Source organism: Lonchura striata, chromosome 18 (assembly GCF_050655825.1).
Source record: "Lonchura striata isolate lonStrDom1 chromosome 18, ASM5065582v1, whole genome shotgun sequence".
NCBI lineage: Eukaryota > Metazoa > Chordata > Aves > Passeriformes > Estrildidae > Lonchura > Lonchura striata.
In genome coordinates this window covers 6,180,397-6,206,833 of record NC_140720.1, presented here as the reverse complement: position 1 = coordinate 6,206,833, position 26,437 = coordinate 6,180,397, and the positions used below count along the sequence as shown (strand labels likewise).

Below are 26,437 nucleotides of genomic sequence, written 5' to 3'. Positions count from 1 at the left end.
ACAAAACAAGGCAGTATTTCACTGAAATGTGAACTATAAATCCAAACCATAAGTGCTTGTATTTGGTTGCTCTGCAAAGAGCATTTACAAATACAGTGTACTAAAATGAACATCTCTGCAGAGGAAAAAGCTGCACGGGAATTTAAGCTGGTTATAAAAGGCAAGTTTTGTTTGTTTGCACTGTTAATAGTCACATTCCTTACCATGGATGTCACTACCAGAGCAGGAGAAAATCCCATCGCTAAATAGAAAAAGAGTTCAACGATCTTATACCTAAAAAGGAACAATTTGAGTCGTTTAAGGAGGTGTACAAAAGGATGAGCATTTCCTTCAATAGCAAAAAAGAGTATTTTAAATTATGTGTTGCTATGGGGTCATTATTCAAAAAGCTTTTCATGCAGATAGATAACCAGTGTTTTATGACAAAATTAAAACTACTGTAGAGTTGCAGGCAATACCTTCTCTAAATACTGCCTAGACACCTCCCACTTGCAGTAAGTACCAGTGAGAATAAAACACTGAGACAACTTAAATGTTCTTATTTGATGAGAACCTTGGTATTATCAAAATAAAAAAAAAAACCAACCAAAAAGTTCGGTCTTGTTCTCTGAGGATAATTTTCAGTTTAAAGTTAAATGCAAAGAATAATTCTTACTTTTCATGGTAGAGAAATACATAAAGGGTTCCTCCAGCAGCCATCAGCCAGATAAACCATCTCATGTGAGATGCCAGAGGTCCCAGCTCACGGAGATTTAACCTGGAGGCATAAAGGTTCCAAGAGACAAAAGTGATGAGTAAACAGACCACACTGACACAAGAACAGTAGGGATTAATAAAAACATACAAATACTCAGAGCTTTAGCTACAGAATGATGGGGGAACAAACACTGGGACATTCTATCCACAGAGAGGCTGAAGGTGTTTGCATTGATGGGTGGAAAGCACAAACTGAGGTATGTGGAATATACAGAAACTACTTTCTGATGTTTTCTAGCATCACTTTCTGTTCAGCAAAGCCCAGGAGATGACATTACAATGTCTGTCACAACACAGTGTGGTCAATTGCATCTAAGCCATCTATAGATTTTGGAAAGCTGCAATGACACACTGTTTATTTTGGAAAATCTTTGATTCTGCAGCTGTGGTCCCCATTTCTTACCACGGTGCATAGGATGCTGCAATGAAGACATAGATCATCATTCTGTCACACATGTGAAAGCAATGCTCCATTGTCCTAGGGAGAGAAAAACAGAAGAGGTCACCATGATGCATTTTGGGAAGATTTTTGCATCATCTCACTTTCCTGACATGCTTTGGAATTACTCTGGGGAAAATACCATCACCTCCATCCCTCTTACAACTATGTGGAGGAACTGAGACACGTAAGAGCTGAGCACTTCTCCAGCCCTCTCCCCTTCTCCACCCCACCTAGCATCTCTGTCACATCAACTCTGCCTAATCCAGACACTCTTACTATTCAGGGACTACTGGCTATGTCCAATTTATGGCCCAGAATTATTTAGGGGATAAATACAAGGGATAAATAAAATAAAAATAATAAATCCCTTGTCAGTTTTGCTATTGCTTGGTCCCAAGGAAGTTTCCTGCTGGTTAACTGGGCATTGACAAAAGCTGTGTTCCTCAAGGCACTTGAGCATGCCATAGTCCCAGACAGTGTCTTTGTGTCTGCAATGAGATATTTTCCATCAACTACTCACATTATGCTTTTCCCATTCTGTTTCTGGATTAAGAGCCACTAGAGCTGACCAAAACACATTTTCTTTGTGACAAGGCAGCAAACATTCAAGTTCACTGGCACATGAGCTTGGCTCACTGTTTCTTCCAAAAAAATCAACGGTGTTTTTATCACGATTCAGTAGAAAGTACCACTCCAACCTCCTGTAAAATTGGTTTTGACTGAGAAACACAATGGGGAAACATCAGGAGGAAGTGAAACATTTTTCTCCTGCTACCTGAGGTGACTCTTTTTCCAGGAAACGATGTGGAAGACGGTGGAGACGATGAAGAGGGCGCAGAGCCCCACCCCATACATCCATGCTGTGATCTTCTCCCAGCGGTCGTCCGAGAGCCGATGCAGGAGGGCGCTGCCCACGATGGCAGGAACAATCAGGAACTGCCACGACAAAAGGCCACTGTCAGGTCTCTGCCCTGGTGCCAGCCACAGAGCAGCACCAGCAGGCAGAGCCCAGCCCCAGCCAGAGAGTTTTGTGCTGACACATCAGCACCAGAAATTCGTTGATGGTTCAGGCATAGCTTAGATCTGGTTTTGCTAAATTTCTCCCCCCACAGTACCAGGGAAGGTTACCAACTTCTCTAGCCATGACAGCAAGTTCTTTTGTCTAATTTTATAGGTTATTATCAGTGGTTTTATTTTCACATTCTGTCTGTTTTAAAACCATGTTGATCTTACTCTAAGCTTGAATTTAAGCCACCTCTTGTCCATAGAAGCAGAGCACAAGACAGACCAAAATAAACTTGAATCCCAAATGAAAAAACAAAGCATTTAGCAAAGTGCAGTTTTAAGAATTAAGCAATAGTTTTGCACACCTTGGGTTTAAGCTACCACAAATAAATTAGCTGCAAAGTTCTCTCATGAATAGATTTTTAATGCACAAAGATGTTCTTCTAATGCAGCATATCCAACTCTGTTTTCCTTCCCACTTCCCTATCAAGCATCTCTAATTCACTTCGTCCAAAACAGGCCCTGTTCAAACATCATGATAAAATTACACTTGCATGAAGCATCCGAGAAGTGACTGCAGGCTTTAAATGCATACATTTAAAACTACACTCCCTTCCAGAATAAAATATGTAATGTACCTCTACCTCCTTCAGGAAAAGGCAAAAAGAAAAGGGGAGGAAGGAGAAAAAAAAACCCTAAAAAACACCCTATGTCCAACAAGTATTTAAAGAAGAGAGCTCACTGGCTCAGGTATTTCTACCTATCTCCTTCCACTATCAAGTCAGCCTTGTAAGTTACAAACACTGCACAAATTCCCTTCCAGGCCCTACAGCATGCCTAAGATGCTAATTTGTTCCCTTGAATTGCAAATAAGCTTCTCAGGGTTAAATTCTTGGTAATTTAACCCAAGTCTCATATGTTAAAACAAAAAAGCCAGGAACAAACAGTGTTTAAACAAATCTGGCCACTTTGCATTACAGGTTTGATAGCTCAGGCTGCACAGTTCTAGTCTAACCTGACCTATCTGTCCTTTATCTAATTACAGACCAGAGGAAATCGAGGTTCTGCTCAGTGCAGAGAATGCAGAGCAAACTGAATGGATCTGAGAATAATAAAAAACAAGTGGCCTTTCCTTCTGACTTAGAAGTATATCAGCTGTAGCTTCATTACTATTCAATTTCCTTATGTTTTGCAAAATTTAGTGTATTTGTACCAAGAGCTGTAGAGCCATGGAAATTAAAAGTATGGCATCGATACATTCACAACTTTGGGACTAGAGGTGAAAACACTTCCTGAGCTTTGAAATGGAACTATGTAAGTTGACTTGGTGCACTTTAAGGTCAGAAATAGTCTGCCAGCCTGACTTCTCATTCATCACCAGCCCTAAGTTTCCTGCACACATCCTGGATAGCCCCCAAATGCAGGGAAGGCTGGAATGTGTCACTCCTCAGATCAGTCACTCCTGCTTCCCACACATGACACACAGTGTGAACGAAGCGTGGCTGGAGCCCCTGGCACAGCCAGGAACTGATGAGATGTGACAGCTGCTTCATTTCTGCAGGGGACAGGAGGATACCTAGCCCCGGAAATTGTGGTGTAGCCAGGGCTCTAAGCTGTACAGTCCAGCTCTATCCACATACCTCAGTTTCCTTCCCAGTTTTTGGTGCAAATTTCAGTTTTGACTAAACTTGACAAGAAGAACTAGAAGTTTTCAGAGAGATTAAATACCTATAAATACCAGGTAAAACAGCAAATTCCCACTGATTCCTTGTAACAGCCTAGGCATGAGCTGCTCAGGGACTCTGACAGAGACCACTTCCCATGAAAAGAGCCTTGAGATTTAGATATTACACAGAATAACCTGCCTTTCTTACACAGAGACCCCAGCTTTTTACTAATCTCCTCAAAGGAATATTTCACAAGCTAAGATGTGACATGGGATGCTCAAATGGGCCAAAACAAAGTTCAGTGTTAATCACTCTTTCTGTAATTACTGTGTATAAAGTGATACAATTAAAACAAAGAAGCAATTATCTTGTCACCTCTTTATTTGCACCTTCAGAATAAAGAGTACAGCACATGAATGAAGACTTTAATCCCTTTTTTCCTTGTCCTGCTTTAAAAAACAATTGCACCTCTCGTAGAGAAGAGCACTGTATTCCATGAGAAGGACTGATTTTTTTTTGCCAAGTGTTCTTTTCAGAACCATTTTCCTCTGTGCTTGATAGGCACCATGGGAACAGATGAAAACAAGAGATGTTTTATTACTCTTTTTTTTTTTTGGCCAAAAATAGCTAGATTAAATACAAAATCCAGAAATGATATCCTGCTGTTCCAGCTGACTTGATGAAAGTTGTTCAGATGGCAATGCCATAACAGGTAACATATGGTACACTGGGTTTTAGCCATCTTACAACAGAAATACAAAACTTCAGCTTATAAAAAAGGCAATTTTTCCCATGTTCATTTGAAAAAAAAAAATCACTTCCACAAGAATTGTATTTTGATCTCCAGTTTTCAGAATGGAAAAGCCATTAATCAGTCCTTTAAAAGGAGGGGAATTTACCAAAAAATCAGTCAGAGAATCAGAACTAACAGAATGAGTGGGATTGTGCTGTGTCATTTTACAGCGTGACAAAGCATTTCTTAGTTGCCAATATTCCTGGAAAAAAAAACAAACAAAACTCCAGCTACAAGTCACAAAATCTTTGCTTATTTCATCATGGAGTGCAAATCTTCCAAGTGAATACTATCAAACCCAGTAACTTAATGTACTGTGAGCAAACCCAGAACTGTGATGTGCCAATTAACTAATTTTAGCTCTGTGATTAATCCTGGCTGCATCAGAAATGGGGCTGGAAGGGAGATCTGCAGAACAAGAGAGAAGGCAACAGTTCCCTAAGCTTTCTAGAGAAATGCCAGAACAAAATGACAGAATGAAGTTAAAAGCTCTTTGCAATAAGGACGAAGATAAAGGATTAAAATATGTTTATTTACATCTACAGAATAGTTTTCAGCACAACCTCTGTGTGGTGTATTTTGGGAAACCAACTACCATAAACCCTGCTGTCACAATAAGTAAAAACCCTTAAGGCACAAGGAAAGAGGCTAACACAGTAAGCTGTGAACCTGATCAGGGTCACTTCAGTGAAATTACACTCTCTGGTTACAACTTACAGAAAAATACCCAGTACCTTCCACCTGCCTGGGGTTGCTTAGGATACTGCTCAGCATTTTACCTCTATTCTTTCCATATTTCTCCAAACATTCTCTGCCACAGAGTGCTTTAAAAACCTGCTGGAAGTTTTGCTTTTGTATCGAACATTCCTGGAAAATGAAGTTATTCTCCTTGCAGAAGCAGTGCCCTTTGATGCATGAGCCACTGCAGCAGAGCGTGGTGTTACTGCTAAAATCTCACGAGCCTCTCAATGGGAGGGACACACTGAGGGCACAAAAATGGTCCATGCACTTCCCTTTTGGAAAGGAAGGCAACAGAAACAGCAATAAAGCTGCCAGTCCTGCCCCCAAAAAACATGACACTTGGAGAGAACCCTGAGGGGCTGCGCCCATCTCCAGCTGCCTGCTCCTGTTACCTCCTCTGCCAACTTTTCAATTTTCACCTAATTTTAGGAGACCAGTAACACAGAGTGGGAGATCCACAAGCAACTTGAGCTGCACAACACACAGAGAGCAGAGAAACTGCTTATACCAGTCAGTGGGAATGGAGACATCTTCACCAGAAGAGTCCTTCTGAACTTTTGATCACCCCTTCTTCCATGCTCCAATGGCCTTCTAAATGCTCCAAGTCTCACTTTTTAAATATTTATACTACTTCTGTTTTATCATGCACTTCACTAACCCAATCTGGAATACAGGTTATAATTAATTTTAAGAATAGTTACTCCTTTTAAGGCAGTTAGAAAAAACATTTAAAGTAGTATAAAACAAGCCATGTCTAAATACTGAGGTTTTAACACAACAAGGTCTACCTTTTGTCTGATAAACCTTACATGCACCTGAAAGCTTCATTATGAAAAAGTCATCTCTCCCTTCTCATTCTCACAACCCCTGCTTTTCTCATGCACTATTTCCTTCCTGTTCCTTTGAACACAGAGAAGTTTTTTTCTGTTTTCAACTACTTTGCTGCCATTCCTCTTCCAGTGTCTGAAGGCAAGTCAATGCTTCATTTAAAGCTAAAAAAAAGGCAAGACATTTAAAATAGCATAACAAGTAAGAAATTTGAAGATACTTTACTATGCAACACAGAGCTACCTTTTAAGCATTGTACCAGAAAGTTGTACCTGGGATTCTACTACTCCTTTATCCTTATTTTTCTGTTGCTTGCTTGTTTTTTATTAAGCAGTTGCCATAAACTGATTCCTGTGTATTTTTAAGTTCAAAACCAGATGGGATACCTACTTTATAAAGTATATATTTATAAAGTAGAAGTTGACTGCTTCCTGAATTATGAAAAATATATTGGAGAACCATTGTTGACTTCTGTTCTATAGAAACATCAACGTCTAATTGAAAACTCACACTGTAATCTAGCAGCAAAGACTCAGACACTTGATTATCTGACATTTAGTAAGTCTGCAACACAAAGGAGATGAAAACATCACCCCTAGCTTTTCTGTGCTTTCCCAGCTTAGACTCCCATTTCAAGACTTTAAATATTGATGAAAAGTTATTGCATATTTAACAGTTCCATCATAGGTTTTAGCAAGTAGTTTGACTGCTCAGAAAGTAATTGCAGCTTCTGCAGCCTACCAGAAAACACTGATCCACCTTGGCTGTCACATTCTGCTAACACGCAGGAGTAACACATGCCTGTTTTTCAACTAGGTGAAAGCTGAAATTGCTAAGGAGCACAGCAACATCTGCCAGATATTTTGAAATCTAACTTTTTGGCCAGGGCAAACAAGATTTGCACAAGGCTTATGAGATAAACTACATATTTGTGCTAACTAACAGAATGTTGCTTCATTCCCTAGGCAAATAAGCATATATTTACATAATGCTGTACATGAGACCTTTGGCTTAAGAACACAGAAGCTTCAGTCAAGTTTATGTCTACGTGCAAAACCAAGGTGATTCTGTTTTTACCAGCATCACGGAGCTGTATGTTGGTTATTTATGAAATACACACAAGGGACCCTTAAGAACAGAGCTCCTTCAAGAACTGAAGAGTCCTGGGCACTACTTTGAGTTTTCATATCTGCAGCTCACTCAGACACACTGGAGATAAGAGACTGAGGACAAAGTCAAACATACTTCAGATGTTTGGAGTTGAGGGATTGAGGAGACGCACAAGTTGCTTTTATAAAAGGGCAAATGCTATCTTAAAAATCAAACAAACACATTTTTAAGTCCTTTTTAAAGTGCCAGACAGCAAATTAAACTTCCTAATTACTAAAAGAAAAAAAAAAAATCAAAGGGGATTGCTTTTGTTCTTTTCTTGTGAATACCAGATACTCAAAACTAGAATAAGTCCTTACATTATGAAAATAAGGAAAGACTTGAAATTTCAACAGGGCTGTCAGCATTATCAGGGCCTCTTGCAAAACAGCAGGTTTCTTGAAGAGTCAGTGGGTATCAGAATTAAAACATTCCAGCTCTTGTTGCTCATACCTACAGACAGTCTGATGAAGCCTTCCCATTTCTCACATGGAAAAATCTTTTTTATACTTCTAGTTTACAGTTTGTCAGGGCAGACCTGGGAAATCCACCTTGCAGGCAAACTGGTAGTGGCCTATATCCCCTTTACTGCAGGCATCCTTTGACTAGAGCAGAGGGAAAATATCAAGTTAAAGACCTGTAACACTGGTGAAAAGGAATCTTAGGAAGTGTCTGGGGCTCCAAGAGATTTGGAACATTACCATACATCTAATTTTCTGGACTGTTACAGTTAATGCTTATATGCACAAAACCAGAGAGAGGCTGCAGATATGAAGACAGTGAGGCAAAGGTAACCAGCAATCCAAACAAAAATTTATTGAAACATCTGGTTAAAGGAAAAATAGGCAAAAAAGCCAAAGTATACTTACTGCATGTGTGTAACAGTTAGCAGCATGTTCATAGCAAGTGGGTTTGTAGCGGCTGTTGGCTGGAGCTGGGTGGTTCATGAACCTGTTGAATAATTAAGAAGTACTTTCAGGAAAGTTACTAAAACAGCTCTCTGAGTGTCATGAAGGAAATGAAGGAATACTTCCAATCTGGTAGTGTTAAGAATTATAAGTACAGACATGTTCAAAGTAACTGTGATTTAAATTGCAAATTCTCCCAAGTAAAGTCTCTTACTAGACACACATGTTAAATTCCTGTGACTGCCTGGTACACGGGATGGTTATCTTTAATCAGGAGCTCACACAGAGCAGTCAGACTCCTTGTTTTCTGACAGTTTGGTCAGAGAAAGAATGGAACATTTCCTGTTTAAATTACACGGCAAGAACTAAAAGTATTATTGAAATACGGAGTTCATCATAGCTGTCAGGGGTTATTCTTCTTTTAAGACATTCTTGGAACTGCAGCAATATTCCAGTTTGGAGTACTTGAACACTGACTTTTTGACTCCTATAGCAAGCAGTAATTGTGTCTAGAGAATGAAGTGGCTCATTTTTCCAATTCCATGTCTGTAACCAAGATCCAAACATCTGCTACATGGGGATGATGAAAGGAGACTCTAATGGTCAGTTCTGAAGAGGAAACATTTCAAGAGGTTTGCCATAGACATTCCACCTTTTTCTCAAAGAATTTTCAAACATTTTAACACACAAACAAGCATACCAAATGCAGTCTGTGCAAGCTGAACAGAATATGATGAAACCTGAGAAAGCTTGGAAAGAACTTGCCAATGCAAACGTTTCATTTAAGAGTATTAAAAAACCCAAACACTTGAGCTTTTTCCGTGAAACTCAACAATTTAAATCTGTGTAGGAACACCTGTAAAAGACAGCACACGCCTATATCCAACAGTTAAATGAAAGCTGTGAACTTCTCCCAGCACTGCTGACTGTTCTACAAAAGTGAATATCTTTCACCAATAATTCAATTTACTCCAGGTTTTTCTAAAACTATGCACTGACAATTAGTGAGGTATCCAAGCAGCCAGGAACAGCTTCACAAGAAATACAGAACATAACTTTATGCTCAGAACCAAGAGCAGCTTTCTTACATAGATTTATACAAAAAGCTTGTTAGACAAACTTTGGTCGTTCCCCATGTCCCCCCGGTTTAAATCAAAATGAGTCCTATTTTTATGACATCTATAAAATATTGCCCAACCTCAAACCAGGGAAAAACAAACAAACAACTAAAAAAATCCAATGCAAATCTCACAGTTGGCATAAGCTGTTCCAGACTTCTGGGATATTTCACTTGGTTTTCTTAACTGATTTATTAAGTGACTTGTGAACCATTTTTTTCTAAACCAATGGATGAAAATGTAGCAGCATTAGGAAAATAACAGTGTCATGATCCCTTCCCTCAACCGTGGCAATTTCAAGAAACAGTTTCATTGGTACTAATACAGAGACTAAGAAAAGTATGAATTTAATTCAGACAGCACATAAATGGCTGTTAGCAAATAACCCTGCAGGAATTAATATATGATTAAAAATGGCAATTCTTTTGTCAGTGAGAAATGGCACCTTACTCTCCTCTCCAAGAAGACAATGACACTGATCACAAAAGCTTGCAGAATATTTGGAAAATCACTTTTTCCCCAGTGCCTGTATGTCTTCAACAGCTACTGAACACCATCTCTGTATCCTCTAAAGATGGAACATTCAGTTTGCTCAGTTCTGCTTCCAAGTCAGGAAAATGTTTAAAAATAAAAGCATCTGTTGGCTCAGTGAGTGGCCAGGCTTGGACTGCCCTTGTCCAACTCCATAAATTCAAAGTCATGGGAAACTTTTGACTTATCACATCTAGAATATTACTACATTTCTCTGTGATGGTACCTTGGAAGTCTCACAAGTAGTAAAAAATAATAAAAATAAAAAAAGGCAAAATCAAACCTGAAGAACCAAAAGGAATAATCTTATATTCTGTAGTAGCTTTGTAATTCCTGCTGTTCCAAATTTCTATATAAGATACTATTACCATATAAAAATCTATAAATAATTGATGTCTCCTAATGGGATCTTCTATTATCCAACAATAGTCTACTATTTTTTTTTTTCCTTTTTTTCAGTAGGAAATACACTGCATCTTTCTAAAGCAAACACATTGGATCTAAGGGTGGGTAATGTTGGATTTTAGAATTATGAACAAACACTTTAGAAATTAGGACCTCTTACTGTCACTAAGACATTTATTAGCCATAGAACAGAACACTGAGACAGTAACAAGTCTATCCTTGCTCTGTTACCCACACACAGATCTTTGTTTTTTCCCTGTTTTGTTCACGGCAGCACAGGAATGATGCAAATATTCTGCACCAGAACTTCAGCAGAACTCCAGCATTAGCAACATCTCACCTATCCCCTTCACCTCAGTGTTCATGCCAACAATACCAACACCACCTGTGTGTTTGGCAGGAGGGGAAGTGTTCAGTTTTACCTCTGCCTTGCAGAAATGGGTCTCCCGATGTCCCAGCACCAACTTCGCTGCACATCTGACAGACCTGCACCTCTCCCTTCTGAGAGGGAGCCTCCAACAGGCTGCAGACCCTGATGCCAAATGCTGGAAAGCATCTGCTCAGGTCACTCACAGGCAAGTCTTAGTAAAGCAAACTTCCAGTTATTCCTCTCTGCCTTTTGATAATTAACTATTTATAAACGTTATCAGAAACAACTTCAGAGGGAGGATCATTAACAATGTGGCTGGAAGGGCAATAATGCCAGCCAGTGCTTCTCACCAGTTCATTTCATTTTCAGCTTGACAGTTTAGGCTTAATGTCTTAAACTTATGTGAATTTTGAAAACAGCTGTTCTGTGATATTCCTGATGTGCTCATCAAAACCAGGAAAATTATTTTGACAAACACTGTTGAAGTCAGTCACATACTCCTGCAGTTAGAGACATAAATGATATTGCAACACAAAGGCAGAAGAATGTGGTTGCAAACTTACTCACATTCTAGAGGAAAAACAGCTCTGCTCTTTCTGAAAGATAAATAAATAAGCAAACAAACCCCATGCCACCACCAACAATGGATGCTTCTTGTTTCCTGCCTTGTGAATACAGCAACACAGGGACATTGTTCTTCCTCCTATCTACAGGTCATGTTTGTCTCTTCTGGAAAAGATAATTGTGGGAATTATAATCTCACCTTCCTAGGAGTGGAAGCACAGTAAAGACCATTCATGTACTGCTAAACAAGGGTTCTTTATAACACAACCATTAAGGTTATTACCAAATGCAGGACAGTCTGATAAAGTCTCACTCAACTGGATCACAGTTTACAGGAAATGTCTTTAATTGAAGCCTTTTTGATTCTCTAGCAAATCTCTAATGTATTCTTTAACAGCAAATCTGGTGAAACCAGAATCATTTAATCAGAGGATATGCAACACATCTCACAAGGATGCACAAATAGGCCTCCAATTAAGATACTGACAATCCAAGATAAAATATTAATGCCTTCAATATCAGAATAGGAAATTTCTGAAATTAAGAGACTGAGCCCTGCCTGCAGCCAGCCAGGAGAGCAGAATGCTTTAGCACTGAACTGAGCTGAGTTCCTTTTCACAATTAAATTCTCAATGCTCAGAACCTGCTCAAGGCCAAGGAAGTTCAAGACTCAGGATTTCACAGCAAACAAACATATTTGATGAACATGGTCCCAATATAACAAGAAAAAAGGTACTGAGAGAGACATACAGCAATTTAAAACAAGGAGGAAACTCATACCCCTCCCTTCACACTACTTCATCTTTGATCTTGAAATACTTTAAATATTTTAAATTCTAAACATACAAACTGATCCATCCTTTGTGACAGACCCTAATCTCACGCTCCTATTAATTTCCAAGGAACAGATGCTGTATGTTTCCCAGAGATTCCAGAATTAAGAGAAAATAGTATTTGGGACACAAAGCAGAAGGGAAGTCCGAGGGTTCTTAATGCTTTGTCTTTGCATGCAAAGCCAGCTTAGAAAAATAAATTACAAAACCCTAAATCCATTGCACATATCTGTATGGCATTTGTCTGGCATCACAACAAGCTTAGACCCCAGACTGCAGAAGGGAAATAAAATCTTATTGATGATTCCCATCTGCTGAATGAATTATTGTTTTAAGCATGAAGCAAAATGTTAGTAAAATCAGAAAGCACGGATAATGGCCACAAAGATGTGTATTTTTTTAGTCTTTTCAGGAAGTATATTTCCTTTATTCAGCTCAAAAGACCTCATACTTCCTTTTACCAGCTTAAAAGCACATTCTTTTTGTGCCTTTCTTTGTGCTTTCCAGCAGCAGGAGAAGCCATTTAGACCTAATAAACCACAAATAACAGCATATGAGAAACTGCAACAATGTGGGCGTAACTCCACAAAACCGGCAGTAGCATCCATCAAATGGGGTTAAAAACTGCTTCATTATCTAAATATATGCTTCAGTATCTAGGATGTCATCTAGGCTCTTTGTTTTCAAGAGGAAAACAAAACAAAAAAAAAAAACACAAGCAGGTCAAAACAGATCTGATGACCATTCAGATTAGATTTTGAAGTGAAAATAAAGGATTTATTAAAAGCTTGCTTGCTTTCACCAAATTTGGCTTTGACCAAATTCATTCAGTTAAAAGTAGATCCATCTTCCTCCACACTAGGCACCTTCCTTCCTGGATTTGACAGTATCTAGCTGTCGTTTGTAACTGTTCACATAATCTTTACTATCACTCAACATAAGAGGCACAGAAAGAATTAAGATCAGTGCAGAAGCAGCTCCCTTGTTTGGAAATATCAGTGAAATCCCACGCTGTGTGAAGGTTCATGTACTTACAGCACGATACTGAAGATAAAAGGAAACCTGCAATACTCTGAGAATCCACAAACAACTCTGCTATCATACATAGACTGTGTCATGGAAAAAAGCGTCTGTGCATCCCACTGACCTCCCCAGCCTTCTGGCAAGTATGAAAGGCAGCAATTCAAGCAAAGAGTGGGCAGCAATCACAAGTCACCCCAGGTGCTGCAGCACATCTGACCTCAGGGGAAGGGACCAGCCAGCCGAGGTGTGGGCTAGCACAGAAACCCATGTCCAAACACATTCATATTTTTCTCTTTCAGTTTTATTTCCCTTTTAATGCTTAGGTTTCAGTTTCTTGAGCAAGTTGGTGAAAGGAGAGCAGGGCAGCCCTACGGCAGGTACCTGGTCAGGGAAGCCACAGTGAAACTTGGCCTCAGCCAGGAGACGGGCTGTCCATCAACAGTTACTGGCCTGGCACCTGGACTCTGGGCAATGAAGAATCAAAGCCACAGATGCTTATCCAAGAACCACGATTGCAGTTACCCAATCAGCCTCCCCGTGAACATGAGCAGCATCTTAAAGCTGAATGAGGGTGGATATTTAACCTGAAAAAGCATAGATTTAGACTGGACGCTGGGAATAAATTCTTCCCTGTGAGGGTGCTGAGGCCCTGTCAGAGAAGCTGCAGCTGCCCCATCCCTGGAAGTGTCCAAGGCCAGGCTGGACAGGGCTTGGAGAACCTGGTCTAGCGCAAGGCATCCCTTCCCGTGGCAGAGGGCGGGATGAGGTGAGCTTTAAGGCGCTCCCAACCGGAGCACCCTGTGATTCCGTGATACTCCAAGCGCCCTCGGAGGCAGCAGAACAGGGGCTCCACGGCCCCGCGGGGCCACAGGAGCCGGCGGGCGCCGACCCAGCCCGGCCCGGGAGCCACAGGTCGGGCCCCGCGGGATGCGCGGCGGAGACACGGGGCCGGATGCGCGAACCTTCACCCATTTACCGGCGGCGAGGAACCACCGAACACACGAACAAAAGACCCTCCTCGCCCCCGCCCCTCGCGATCCCGCTGCCCGCCCGGCACCGGCGAGAAAACCTCGGCTCCCCCACCCCCCTCACCCCGCCCGGCAGTCCCGTCCCGCGGGGAGCGGCCGGGGCACGAACGGGGACCCCATCCCCGCCGGGGGTCGCGGCGAGCTCACCTCCGGAACCGCTCCCGGAGCCGCCGCATGGGTCCGGGGCGGGGGTCGGGCCGGGGGGCTGCGGGCGGCGCCGGGGGCGGCTCGGGCCGGGCTCCGGGCCCGCATTGGCGAGCGCCGGCCGCGGCGCGCAGGACGGCGGGCGCCGGGCGGGCTGAGCGCGGGGCCGGGCGGGCGGCGGCCGCTTTAACCGGCCCCGGCCCCGCGCAGCGTCCGCCCCGGCCCGCCCACCGCGGCCGGGCGCGGGAGGAGCCGGCCCCGCCGTGCGGGCCGGGCCGGGAGCGGGGCAGCGGGCAGCGGTGCCGGGGCCGGCGGTGCCCGGGGCCGGCCGCAGCTCATCGCGCGGCCCCGCCGGGGATGGAGCAGCACCGGGGGAGCTGTTGGGGACTGCGGTTTAATCGCCATTGTCTCAGCTCGTTCATCGGAGAGGAGACGGCAACACGCTTCCTCTTCCCAGTCTGGGAGCTGTAGGAGCCTTTCTGCGAGGATTCGGCACAGACTGACCCGGGTGAATTCACCCACCCGGCCATGGGCTCCATCCCGGCGTGGCACGGGAGCGCACAGCAAAGCGCCGTGGCTTTGCTGTCACATAAACCTGCGCATGGGATCAGTTCCTCCGCTCCAAATCGAGATTACAGCGGCCAGGCTGCTTGGCGGAGATAAACTGCCTGGCGGGGTCCCCATCTCTGTGCTCTAATCTTACCTGCTCAAACCTATTTTTACCAAGCAAGGGTTATTTCCCTAAGTGAAGGCACCATGTCAAGCATATTTCTGTAAGGTGAACGTGGTGTTGCCTTGTGCAGTACAAATCAGGGCATGAATTAGGAGAATATCAATATTATTATTATTATAATTCTATTTACGCTATTCTTCTAATCTAATATCTTGTTTACAGTGGGATTTTGAACAGTTCCAGCCCTCAACAAAAGCGATCAGTAGAGGCACACCAAGGCAAATCACGGGTTTGGTGTCAACATCTTTCGTGGTAGGACTGAGGCAGACAGGATCTGCTGGCAGCTGTGCCATGATTTGTAAGTCATCTCCCAAGCTAAGCATGTCTCCTCTGCCAGGTAACCACCTCCAGCACAGGGAAGTGTGAGCGTCACAGCCTGGCTGCATGTCAGGCTCAGTCTGACTGTTGATGGCTCTCTGTCCCCTTCCCCAGCTGTTCCCTGGTGCCAGCAGTGAGCAAAGGATGAGGTGGAAACAGTTTTGTATACTGCTGTGGCAAGACTTGTCCCTCAGCTTCTGTAGTTCCAGTACAGAATAAGCTCTTCCAATACAAATTGCAGATTTTGTTCTCCAACAAGGACTTGGTTGCTGGTAGGACAGGTGAGGCTGGGCCAGAAGACTTCTGCAAACAGCTGCTCAGCTTTTTTGAAAAAGGAGGGCAGAGCTTGATGCTGGAAAGGAGAACTCCTGAAATGCAGAGCCAAGTTCCCTGAGAAATACTCCCATTCATCTCAGTGAGCTGTCACTGTTAATATGTTGGTATAATCTGTCATCCAATTTAGCAGTATCACTGGTAATAAAGTTTCCTATTGCCTATGTTATCTGTTAATCCAAAAGGAGCAAAGTTTGAGGACGCTGCTGAAGAGCCCAGACCTGCACACAGCTGCATTTCAGCAGCTGAAGTGCCAGCAGTATCCCAATATCCTGCCTTTATACTGAGGTAGGGCTTGTGGTGATGCAGCTGCCTTCCTGCTCAGTACCACACACCCATCCTTGCATTCCTCTGCAATTGCCCAGTAATTTGCACTTTCATGTTGTAGAAATGTTCTGGAACATGTGATTTGTACACCATGACTGGAAGGCTGGCTGCTTTGTGGTTCTGGCAAAAAATTGGGCTGACTCCTGTAAAATGAGGTACACACAGAGGTGTTATCTTGTCTCCATCTCCTCTCATTCCCTCTGCTCCTCTTTGACTTTTTCTTCTGCCTTCTCCCAAGCCACTGTCATTTTCATTTCCTTCCCTGCTGCCTTGGACATTTGATCCTAGACTCTACCTGCAAATGTGTCACAGAGTTTTTCTCCTCACAGTTTTCAAAGCCTGTTTTTCCACCTTTGTTCTGTGGACACAGATCTCAAACCATCCTGTTGCTAGAGCATCAAAGATACACAAATTCAAGATACAGTAAAAAAAAATTTCTGTTCAGACTTGTTTACTTTGAATAAAAATAAGAACATTCATATCATGAAGCTTGACTGAGTGGAACCAGGTTAAGGATGCTCCAATCATCATGACAGTGGCGATGAAACTGGAAGATTTTTTTCACTAGAAGTCAGTGGCTATTAAGGAGAACACTAAATTACTCAGGACAGGTATTGTTAGAGCAGTCCTGACCAATAACATATTTTTGATACCAGTGACTCAGAACTCATCTCTGTAATTGTTTTTGATGATCAAATGATTCAGAATGCCCTAAAAACATGGCAATAAAAGAAACCCCTTATTATGGACCAGGGAACCATTAAGTCTAAATCCTAAAAATTAGCATTCAGCATACAAGATTAAGGAAGCAAAAACCTTGTTAGTTTGGTTACTCTTATTTACAAAATAAGAGAAAACAGAACCTTCAAATACCTTAAGTAGTTTTGATTAAAAACATTCTTAAGACTAGAAATATGTCATTGTGCACTCAGCCAGAAATGCATTTTAATAAATGAGTCAGGGTTACAAGAAGGATGAAAAACTTCTTACTGAATGCATCCTTTCTGTGGGGCCCAGTCATGTAGTGTCACTGGAAGGAGGATCATGCTGAAGATGAACAGCCAAGGGCTGATTAATAAGACATTTAACCTATTATTTTTTTAATGGGACAAAGAGCCTGTAGTTCTGTAAGATATCTGTAAAATGAGTGTCCAAAATGAACCAGGCAATCCCAGTCTGATACCCAACAGACACCCATTTGGTACCTCATAGGTTTTGCACAGCAAATCTGTTACTAATTACAATTCTTGACACTCAGGAGTACATGAGCTGTGTGGTTTGCCCTTATTATTTTTAGGTCAAATTATACCCATGTACAATCTCCTGCCCGCCCTTCACAAGCACTGTCTGCTTGTCTAGGAGTGGAAGAGTTTGTACTCCTGGACTATTGATGAGCATTAAACTGTCACATAAAGACATACTGAATTATGAGAGAGACATTAACTATCTTTATAGGATTATGCAAAGAAGGATACAGAAGTAGGGTTTGTAGTTTTCTCTGCATTGCAAAATTGTCCCGGGTTGTACAAATCCATCAAATGAACAGGCAGGCTCTGAAAGCTTCCTTTTCCCCACCCAAGATGAAAAATGTAATTGCCACTGGGATGCCAGAGGTGAATGAGATTCTGTCAGGAGGTTATATTGATAAAAGTAAACATCCTGCACAAAAGCTGAGTTTCTTTTGGCCGCTTGATGAGTTCTTATTACAAGCCTGCACAATAACCAGTCCCCTGATTTGTTAAACAGATAACAGAGCAGCAGTTCCTCAGTTGCCAAAATGGATGTATTAGTGACAAGACACGTCTCATGCTCCCAGCTACACTCTTTTTGGAGCTGGCAGTGGCGATGGACTGGCTTCAGAGGCAGGAGAGCAGGACACCCTGGCTCAGGAGCCAATTAAATGTGCTGGGGAGGGAGCAGAGCAGCACAGCCCTAGTGAGGCACAGGAAATGGGCTTGGCAGGTGAAACTCCACTCCCACTCTGCACTGGAGAGTAAATCAAGCATTTGGGGTAAATAAGGGGGAGAAAAGTACCCTTCTGCTTTCTTTTGACTTCATAACAAACAGAATATGAGGATTTAGCCTTCCTGTCTTAGGAGTGTGCATGATAATGGAGGAAGGTGGTGGTTTCATTAAGGTTTGATTTAGAAGCTTTAGTGGTAAAGCTCTTTCCTTTTCTTGAATTTAGAGAAACAGGGTTTGGGCTTTGTTAGCATGTTCAAGGACATGTGGCAGCAGAACTAACCTGGGAAAAGTTTATGCTTTGTGTCCTGCAGACAGCATGGATATGGCTTTTTATTTTCCTTGCTACAAGCTGACCCAGATATCTGCTTTGACACTCTTTTTGAGCACAGTGAAGGAGAGGCATCGCTTCTAGAAATGCATGTCTATGGTCTTGTGCAATGAACGTCTCTCCCTCCCTCAGCCTTCCCCCAATCTAATTAATAAGGTCAGCCCACTGAAGGCAGGCTTATAAATAGCTTTCCAAACACTAATGGAATTAGTTCTGGCCTGGACAACTTTTCCAGGGTGACACAGGTATCGAAGAAGGGCTTGTTCCTTGGCATAGACAGCCAATTACAGCAGGAAATGTTGAAATGTAAACATTTACCTGATGTCCCAGCTCTTGCTGCCAGCACTAAAGCTGAAATGGGATTACAGCAGTGCTACTCACATCGTAGAAAGACTTCCTGCAAGTGAAACAAGGGATTTTAGAGGGATGGGCCTTGTATTATATTACATTAGTCTGGATAGTGAAATGTCAAATTCTGCTGAAGGTTTCTCGTTTGTCACTATTTCTGAGGAAAGTGTATTTTTTATGTCCCACAAACCCACAAGATTTTGTGAGGATAATAAACAGTTACCATGGGGAATACAATTGAAGTACTTCCAGTCGATAGGAATCTTTACTATGACAGCAATTAATGGGAAAGGAATAGCACAGCTATAAACTCTCAAAAGAGAGTGATGATTGAAAATTGACTATTTAAATCATCAGTGAATGGAGCCATTGAACCTCTTAAAAAGCAATGGCAAATTATTAACATTTAAAATCTGGCGTGAGACTGGAATTTTATAATGAAAATAAAATCTAAATGCATCATAGAAAATGTAAGCTCTGACTGTTTAAAAAACTTGAAGCAAAATGTGAAGAGAATGTATCTGATTCAGGAACTTCAAATCAATAAGCATGAAGTTCCTGAAAATATGAGACAAACATGAAATTATAATATGATTATCTATGTGACTAATGAAGTTTAATTACAGTAGAATAATGGAGAAACATTTATTTCACAGTCTGTTCTATTTGTTCTGTCTTCACAGTCTGTTCTTCTCTTTGGCCTGTGTATTGTAATAGTCCTGCCATGTATTGCATTTCCAGTAAACAAAAGGACATTTCAAAGATTTCAAAATGCTTATTGGAAAAAACAGATGAAGGTCAAATTTTATATTAATTAATCTTTTCAATCAATTTCCTTGCTGTTGCATGTTCTGAATATAACCTTCTTCTTAAATGAAGGAGCTGACACGAGGGCAGGAGGTGCTTCATGTAACTCAGAAAAGATCACTTCTTTAGAGGAGAGAAAAGCAGCACTTTTCAGTTTCTGAAATGGCCTTGGACCAGCTGCACAAATTCTGAGTCATCAGATGAATCAAGTCTGTTAATGACTGCAGAGAACTTTTACTTCAAAAAATGCAGAAGCATCCTGCTTTCAGATATTGATTCTGTAGTGCTTCCTTTGGGAAGCTTTAGTCATAAAGGTGCCAGATTTCAAGGCGTTTTTAGAAATAAAAAATGTGAGGGGTTTGTAATTGTACCATAAAAAAGATGGTGGCCCACAACCCTTGGAACATCTATCAGTTTCTCTAGCAGAAATCAGTATGGAATTTTGGCTGACAGGCAAAGAGTGAGTTATTAAAAGTAAAATTCACTCATAAAGAGAATTTTATATGAAAGGCCAAATCAGGACAACCTGACTCAGGAGATAAGCAGCTGCCATTGCCTTCAGCTTCAGACTGGAGAACATCTGAAAAATCACAGTTCAGTTTCTTAAATCAAAGGGATAAGGGTCATGAGGATCTGTGTTGTAGGAAGTCTACAAGAGAGAATAAAGAATTACTCTACTGTATTATAACAGTATATCCTCTCAGTGTCATTAGAGCCTAAGAGATGAGGTCTCTCACCCCATCCTCCAGTTGTCTTGTTATTGTGGCCTGCAAAGAAAAGCCCTAGCTGTACGCCATCCTTTTGGGAAAATAAAGACCATTTCCCCCTTTTCTCCGATGTAGGATTTTAGCACCCAAAAGTGGAGGCTTTTGAAGATCTTTTTAGGAATGTGTTACCCATGCAGAACTAAATTATTTCTCTTTGGACCCAATATTTTAATATATACCCAAATTCTTCTCTTTTCAGAAGTAAATGAAAAAAACCTCACCCTTGTACCAAAGCCAAAATAAAGCAGTTCTATGTTTGAATCCCAGTCCACAGTGGACCATCTTTAACTGATGTTTATAACATCAACACACAAAGTCTTTTCCCCTTCTTTCTTCTCCCCATCACCGGGGAGAAGAAAGGAGGGGAAAATGATCTGGGAATGTGTCTGCCATCCAGTCTTAATATGCCAGTCACTCTTAATTCCTCTCTGACATCACAATCAATGAAGGGAAATAAGCTGTTACCTAACGGGGCTGACACAAAATCCATTTAAGTTAACGGAAAGACGCTCATTGTTTCCTATCAGCCCCAGGTCAGGCCAGAGTGAACAGAGTGGGTGGAATTTAGCCTGTCATTTGTCATCTCAGAGGAAATTATTCCTACATCCCTTTTGGACTGCTTAGAGATTTTAAACATATTTAGCAGAAGAAAACAGATTGATTTCTTGTCAGTTGTTAAATGGTTGAAATTTTACTCTGGTTGGATAGTCTCTCAGTTTAAAATGATACTTAGTTTTCTCAATAGTTTAAAAAAAAACAAAACAAAAAAAAAACCAAACAAAAACCAAACACAAATGTAGAAGGAGAGAAAGATCAAGGTGGGTGTAAGTCAGTGAAACTGAAGAGGTACCTGGCTGCCCTGTGCAGGTCATGAAGCATCACCTGCACAGGATCTCAGCCTCGCTGGCAGGGGCTGCACAGGGCCTGTGAACTCACCCTGCCCTTCCTGCCAACAAGCTGACAGCCTCTTAATGTTATTTATTTTAGGTTTCCTAAATACATTTGGAGAGGGAGAAAACATCTGTATTCCAATGCACAGTGTTGTCTTAGGTCTTCTAGGTTTTGTAAACAGATTTAATAAAATATGAGTCAATTTTTTTCTATTGCTTCAAATGCTTACAAATATCATTCAGAAGCAAACTGAAACTGCTCTTTAATATAGCCCAACAAACATCAGACACACTGTCCCTACTGTGTCTCCCACTCTGAATAATGCTTGGGAACAGGGAGCAGAGTGCCCGGCAGGGACAAGAGGCTCTGAGTGATTGTCTAACTTGCAATTCCCCTGGTAAGTTTAGAGACTGTTTCTGCCATGTTTCTGCAGAAATAACTTCTGTTATTTAAGGACACAAGTCAGAATGTTCTGTTTCTTGGTTATGGCGTGTTACAAAGAGTAAAGGGAGTTTCAGCATGTCCCTTCTGAACAGCAGGAAACTCTTGGGATATATCATTTAGTTGCTGATGGCCAAGCCAAGTTGCTGAGAGGTCAGCGGACTTGCAAGAAACAGAGACATCAAGAAGTTTAATTCCAGTGCAAATTTATCTACTCTGCTCCAAACAGTGATTGCAAAATAAGTGTTACTGCTGCTGGCAAGCTTTGTGAGGCCTTACGTCCACCATCCAGTTAGTTCTGTCTGTCCTTGAGTTCGAGTTATAAATTGTGTTATCTTCGATGGAAGGGATGAGTTTTCAGACAGACTCTGACCTGACTTCTTTCTGCTGTGGTGGATGAAAGTCTACAGCATTCCAGTGATATTACTGAGGGATTGGACTCACACTAATGAGACTCTGACCCCTCACATAATTGCTGGAAGGACTGAAGGGGGAAAAACCTTTGATACTTGGGAAGTTTTTAGGAGCCATTTGGAAAGCAATTGGGTAAACAACAATACAGAGGGGGCACAGGAGTCCCTCAACTTGTTTTTAAAATCCCTCAGACAGCAGATTCCTGTCCTCCAGATTCCTAGGTCTTGAGGCTCAGTAGCAATGTTTATAAGGAGAAGAAAATCAAGAAATAAACAGACAATGCCCCTGATGAAGAGCTGAAATAGAGATTTTTGTAGGCACAGATGATGTCTTTCCAGAAACTGTTCCTTCCCTGGGGCTGTCACATCTGAGCTGCTGCTGGTTGCCCACAGAGGGGAGTGGGGATCCTCACCAGGTCCTAACCTTGTTCTGCTGCACGGGGCGTTACAGCCTCTGATCTGGTGCTTGTGGGTGCTAAATTGCAAGGCCACATTTTTGGGAACAGAACTCAGAGCCTTGGAGGATGGCCACGCTTTCCAACTGTGCTTCCTCAGCCGCTTCCCCAGCGCTGGGGCCGCGGTGCTGGCAGGGGATCAAAGCCCAGCAATTCCTGTGCTCGGTGTTCCTCCTGGCTGAGGTCACAGCACTCTCCTCCTTTCTGAATGGCTTCAGTTTTATAAACTATAGGGCAAGATACAGCCCTGGTGTGAGAGTGGGGCTGGGGAGGGCACAGGGCTGCTCGTGTCCCAAACAAACCACCCTGGTGGCATCTACAGCTGTGCCCTGTCCTGCTCCTACCGACTGCCCAAGGCTCATTTCAAACAGCCTCACCTCTGACAGAAATAGGAATGGTGGCTTCTGAACTGCCTCCCACTCTTTGGAACTTTACAGGAGTCCTGTAATGGCATTTTACTTAAATTCTAGAAGAAGACAACCCCAAAGCTATTAGCAACCTGGCAGTGGAAAAACCTCTGTGGAGGTTTAGTCAAAAGGACATAAATCTCTATCCAAAATTTATAAAGGCATTTTCAGTTTTTCAGTGGAAGCCCAAATTCTCATGTTTTGTCAGTAGAGCTTACTGGGTACATTTGCACTAGCATTAACCATTTAAAAGCTCCTTAGTGCCCTTAGAGACAAAAAGGAGAATGCTTCCTTTGAGGAAAGATGCCCCTTAGCAGAGGAGATACTCTAGAGGATTTAATCTCTTCTCTTTTGTTCTTGAGTTTTGAGGGAGGCAAAGGCTCAACTTTTGGATGGTGACATTAATCCCACACAAACTGAGCAATGGGCTGTGCCCCCGCTTGCAACTCCTGCAACATGGAAGGTTAAAATAAATGGTTGTTAAACTCCAGGCTGGATAGTGCATGACACATTAGTGCTGCTTTTAGTCATCAATATATTCCTATGTAAAGATGACTGAGATTTTTAAGTCTGATGATTATTCATATTAAAAGTGTTTCTTTTTCATTTAAGATTTTATGCTGTCATGGAGACATCTCCATAATTAAATGTGTGCTTGACTCTTTCTGTCTCCAGTTAAGTAGACATTAATGGGAACCTACCAAAAACAACTGCCAGAAATGTTCTTGCACTTTAATTTAAAAATATTAATATCAAATTACAGTGATGATAAAAGTCCAGTATGAGATCACTAAAGGGAATGAAGGCTAAATGGTTTTTCAATTATCCAAAGTAGTATGTTCAAACTGCTCTTTTTCTCACAGTTTTTCTGTAGTCACAGCAGAGACCTATTCTCCACTGCATGAGGAGGGGTTTAAAATTAAACACTTTTAAGCACAAAACCTCTTCACTTATAAAAGAGTAGTACTAAAGTTGCAAAATCAAAGACCTTAATATTAGGGAGAACCAAAATTCAAGTCAAGTCTGTCTTAGCCTGTCTCTGTTAAATATTGCACACCATTTAATGACATGATGAAACAGTATTTTTCCTCTGGGAAAAATCACACAACTGAACGGACTATGTTCACTTTGGGAGTAGCTACTCAATATTTCATTTTTCAATATGTGGCATAGGATTTAATCCAAGCTGGGAGGGAGAGACCTTACACACTGCAGTCTTGATAATCTGATCTGATCCTTAGTCATTTACAGAGCAGCCCTAATCTAACCTGGGCACTGAATCCACATGCTAAAATTTTCCTGTGATTTTTTTTGTCTTTAGAATTTTCTTTCCCTACAGTAAAAACAAGACACCTGCTGCAGTGCCTGCAGGAGGGAACTGCCTCACTGAGTAAACAACTATGGCTTGATCCTGCTTTCCCAGCGAGCAGATGGATGCTTGGGATTACCTAAGGCATAGATGGTATTGTACCACTGACTGGAGATCCCAAAGGTGCTCTTTTTACACTTCCCAGGCCACAGCTCTTCCCTGTGCAGGAGCATTTCCATCCTTGCAGCATTGCTCTGGCATGACTTTGCCTCTGTTCCAGGGCTGAGCTACACCTTACACAACATGCAGACCAAGCTGGAGGCCCATAACGCAACCAAAATTGGATCAATTCTTTTGTGACAAGTGAGTGGGACCTTAAATGAGGTATGTTGTTTGTACTCATCCCTTTGCTGCTAAGGAGCAGAGAACAAATATTTGTACAACTGCCTTCACAAATCCAGTTCACATAAACCCTCTGCCCTCCCTGCAATAAAAAGCTGCCAAAAAAGATTGGCTGTTCATTAAATTTTGCTGCAGGTGATTAATGTGGCTGCCTCCAAAAGCAGTCCTGCCCTCAAGACTGAACATGGCCTGGCAGGAGTGACCCAGCAGTTCTGACTGGCTTGGAGGGCAGATCCTCAGCCTCTCTTGGGAGCTGTGACTCCAGTGCAGCCAGGGCTGCTCTCTGGACATTTATTCCAGCTGATTAGCTGCACAGCTTTACATCCCAAATCCTGCTTTTTTAGCCTCAAATGTGAAAACCCAAGCCAAGCAGCTCAGAGTCTCTGCTTTGGCCACAATTTACCCACTGCAGCAAGGGTTTGCTGGAGGAGGGCTGGAGAACAGCATCATGAAGATGTGTCTGCTCCAGCTGGAAATTTCTGCACAGTTCCCAGCTTGGAGGGGAATGGGACAGAGCTGCTCGTATTTGTTGTCAAAAATGGGCATGCTAGCAGGGGCCACAGCCTGAGCTAAGCCTGAGGGAATGTGGGCAGCCACTCTGCATGCCTGCCCAGGGAGCTGTGCCAGCTCACCTCCAGCCTGACCTCACACAGCCCCTGTTATTCCAGCTCTGAGTCCAGCTCTGAGCAGCAGCTTTGTCCTCAGCGCAGGAGAAGGGTTTGTTTTGATGGCAGAGAAAGGTTTGTTTTGATGGCAGGATGATTAATGTGCCTCAGCTCCAGAGCTGTAAAATCCCTGGGGAGACAGGGCATGTCTAATCTGTACTGTGCCACAGCCAGGTGAGCACAACACCAGGTCCTTACTCAGGCATGACCATGCTCAGGCTCAGTATTTACCTGACTGCAAAAACTACAGCTGCTTTCCTCATTTTATAGTGGCAAAGCTGGTCTCCACTAACCATTCCACCCAAAAAAATACCACCCAACTCCCTAGAGAGGCCACAGGGAGTAACCATCAGCTATAGCAAACTTTTTCTTATGGGAGCAAGGAAATTGCACTTTCCTTACACTGGGACTTGAGGCAGCATTGAAGGAGCGAGCCCTGTCTTCTGCTGTCCTGCAGGTGAGGCAGTGAAGCTCATCTCTTTTTTTATTAAAAATTGGCTAAAACCAGTGTAGGAAAAAGCCATCCACAATCAAAGAAGCCCTTGGCTGATGGCAGGCCCTGCCCTGCAGAGCAGTCCTGGCCTGGGGCAGCATCACTGCACGACTCTCATGATCTAAGGCCTGAGGGTATTTTGTATTTGCACATTCATCCTTCACATAACCCTGTCAATGTTTACATATGGCTGCTCCAGATTGTACCCTGATTTCCCAACCAACAATCCCTGCAGTTTCCTCCTTGACTCACCTCAAAGCCAAAATGTTCAGTGCTGTTCTGGGAGTGCTCAGCACCAGTGTTGGCTAAATGCACTGAAGCAGCAGCAAGGACAGCTTTGGTGGCACCCTTCCCACATGCCAGTGTGGTTTATTTTATGTTCACTATGGTTTATTTTTTTATTTTGTGCTAATAAACTCTGCAAATATAAATATCAAGCCAGTCTGGTTTGTATGGGTATTTGCCATTGATAGAATAAATTACCTTTCCTACATATTTTCCATTATATAGCTGCTTCCATTTTGTGCTGCACACGGACATGAGAAGGAAACCTTTGCCATCACAGCCCTTTGCAAACACAGTTCTCTTCCAAGCTTTTGGTCTTACTACCAAATAAATATGTATGCAAGATAGCACTGTTGTAATACTAAAAAAAACCACTATTATTTAAACAGCTTTCAAACCTATACAAATTTTAATTTTTCACACAGCAAACTTGTTCTAAGGCATG

General features: G+C 42.2%; 1 protein-coding gene across 3 annotated transcripts in view; it reads right to left on the bottom strand.

The window, feature by feature from the left end:
- MMD (monocyte to macrophage differentiation associated) overlaps nucleotides 1-26,437 on the bottom strand; it is a 41,324-nt gene that overhangs the window by 2,681 nt on the left and 12,206 nt on the right. The window contains exons 1-6 of one of the 3 annotated variants that reach the window (XM_021555375.3): nucleotides 14,309-14,462; nucleotides 8,251-8,332; nucleotides 1,974-2,134; nucleotides 1,160-1,234; nucleotides 656-757; nucleotides 204-273 (exon numbers count right to left, since the gene is read on the bottom strand). In XM_021555375.3, coding sequence (XP_021411050.1) covers nucleotides 204-273; nucleotides 656-757; nucleotides 1,160-1,234; nucleotides 1,974-2,134; nucleotides 8,251-8,332; nucleotides 14,309-14,337 — 519 coding nt within the window. In that variant the 5' untranslated portion in view covers nucleotides 14,338-14,462. Of the gene's footprint in view, nucleotides 1-203; nucleotides 274-655; nucleotides 758-1,159; nucleotides 1,235-1,973; nucleotides 2,135-8,250; nucleotides 8,333-11,338; nucleotides 11,359-14,308; nucleotides 14,463-26,437 lie in introns of those variants that run through there. The other 2 variants (XM_085556754.1, XM_085556753.1) reach the window with 2 other exon arrangements.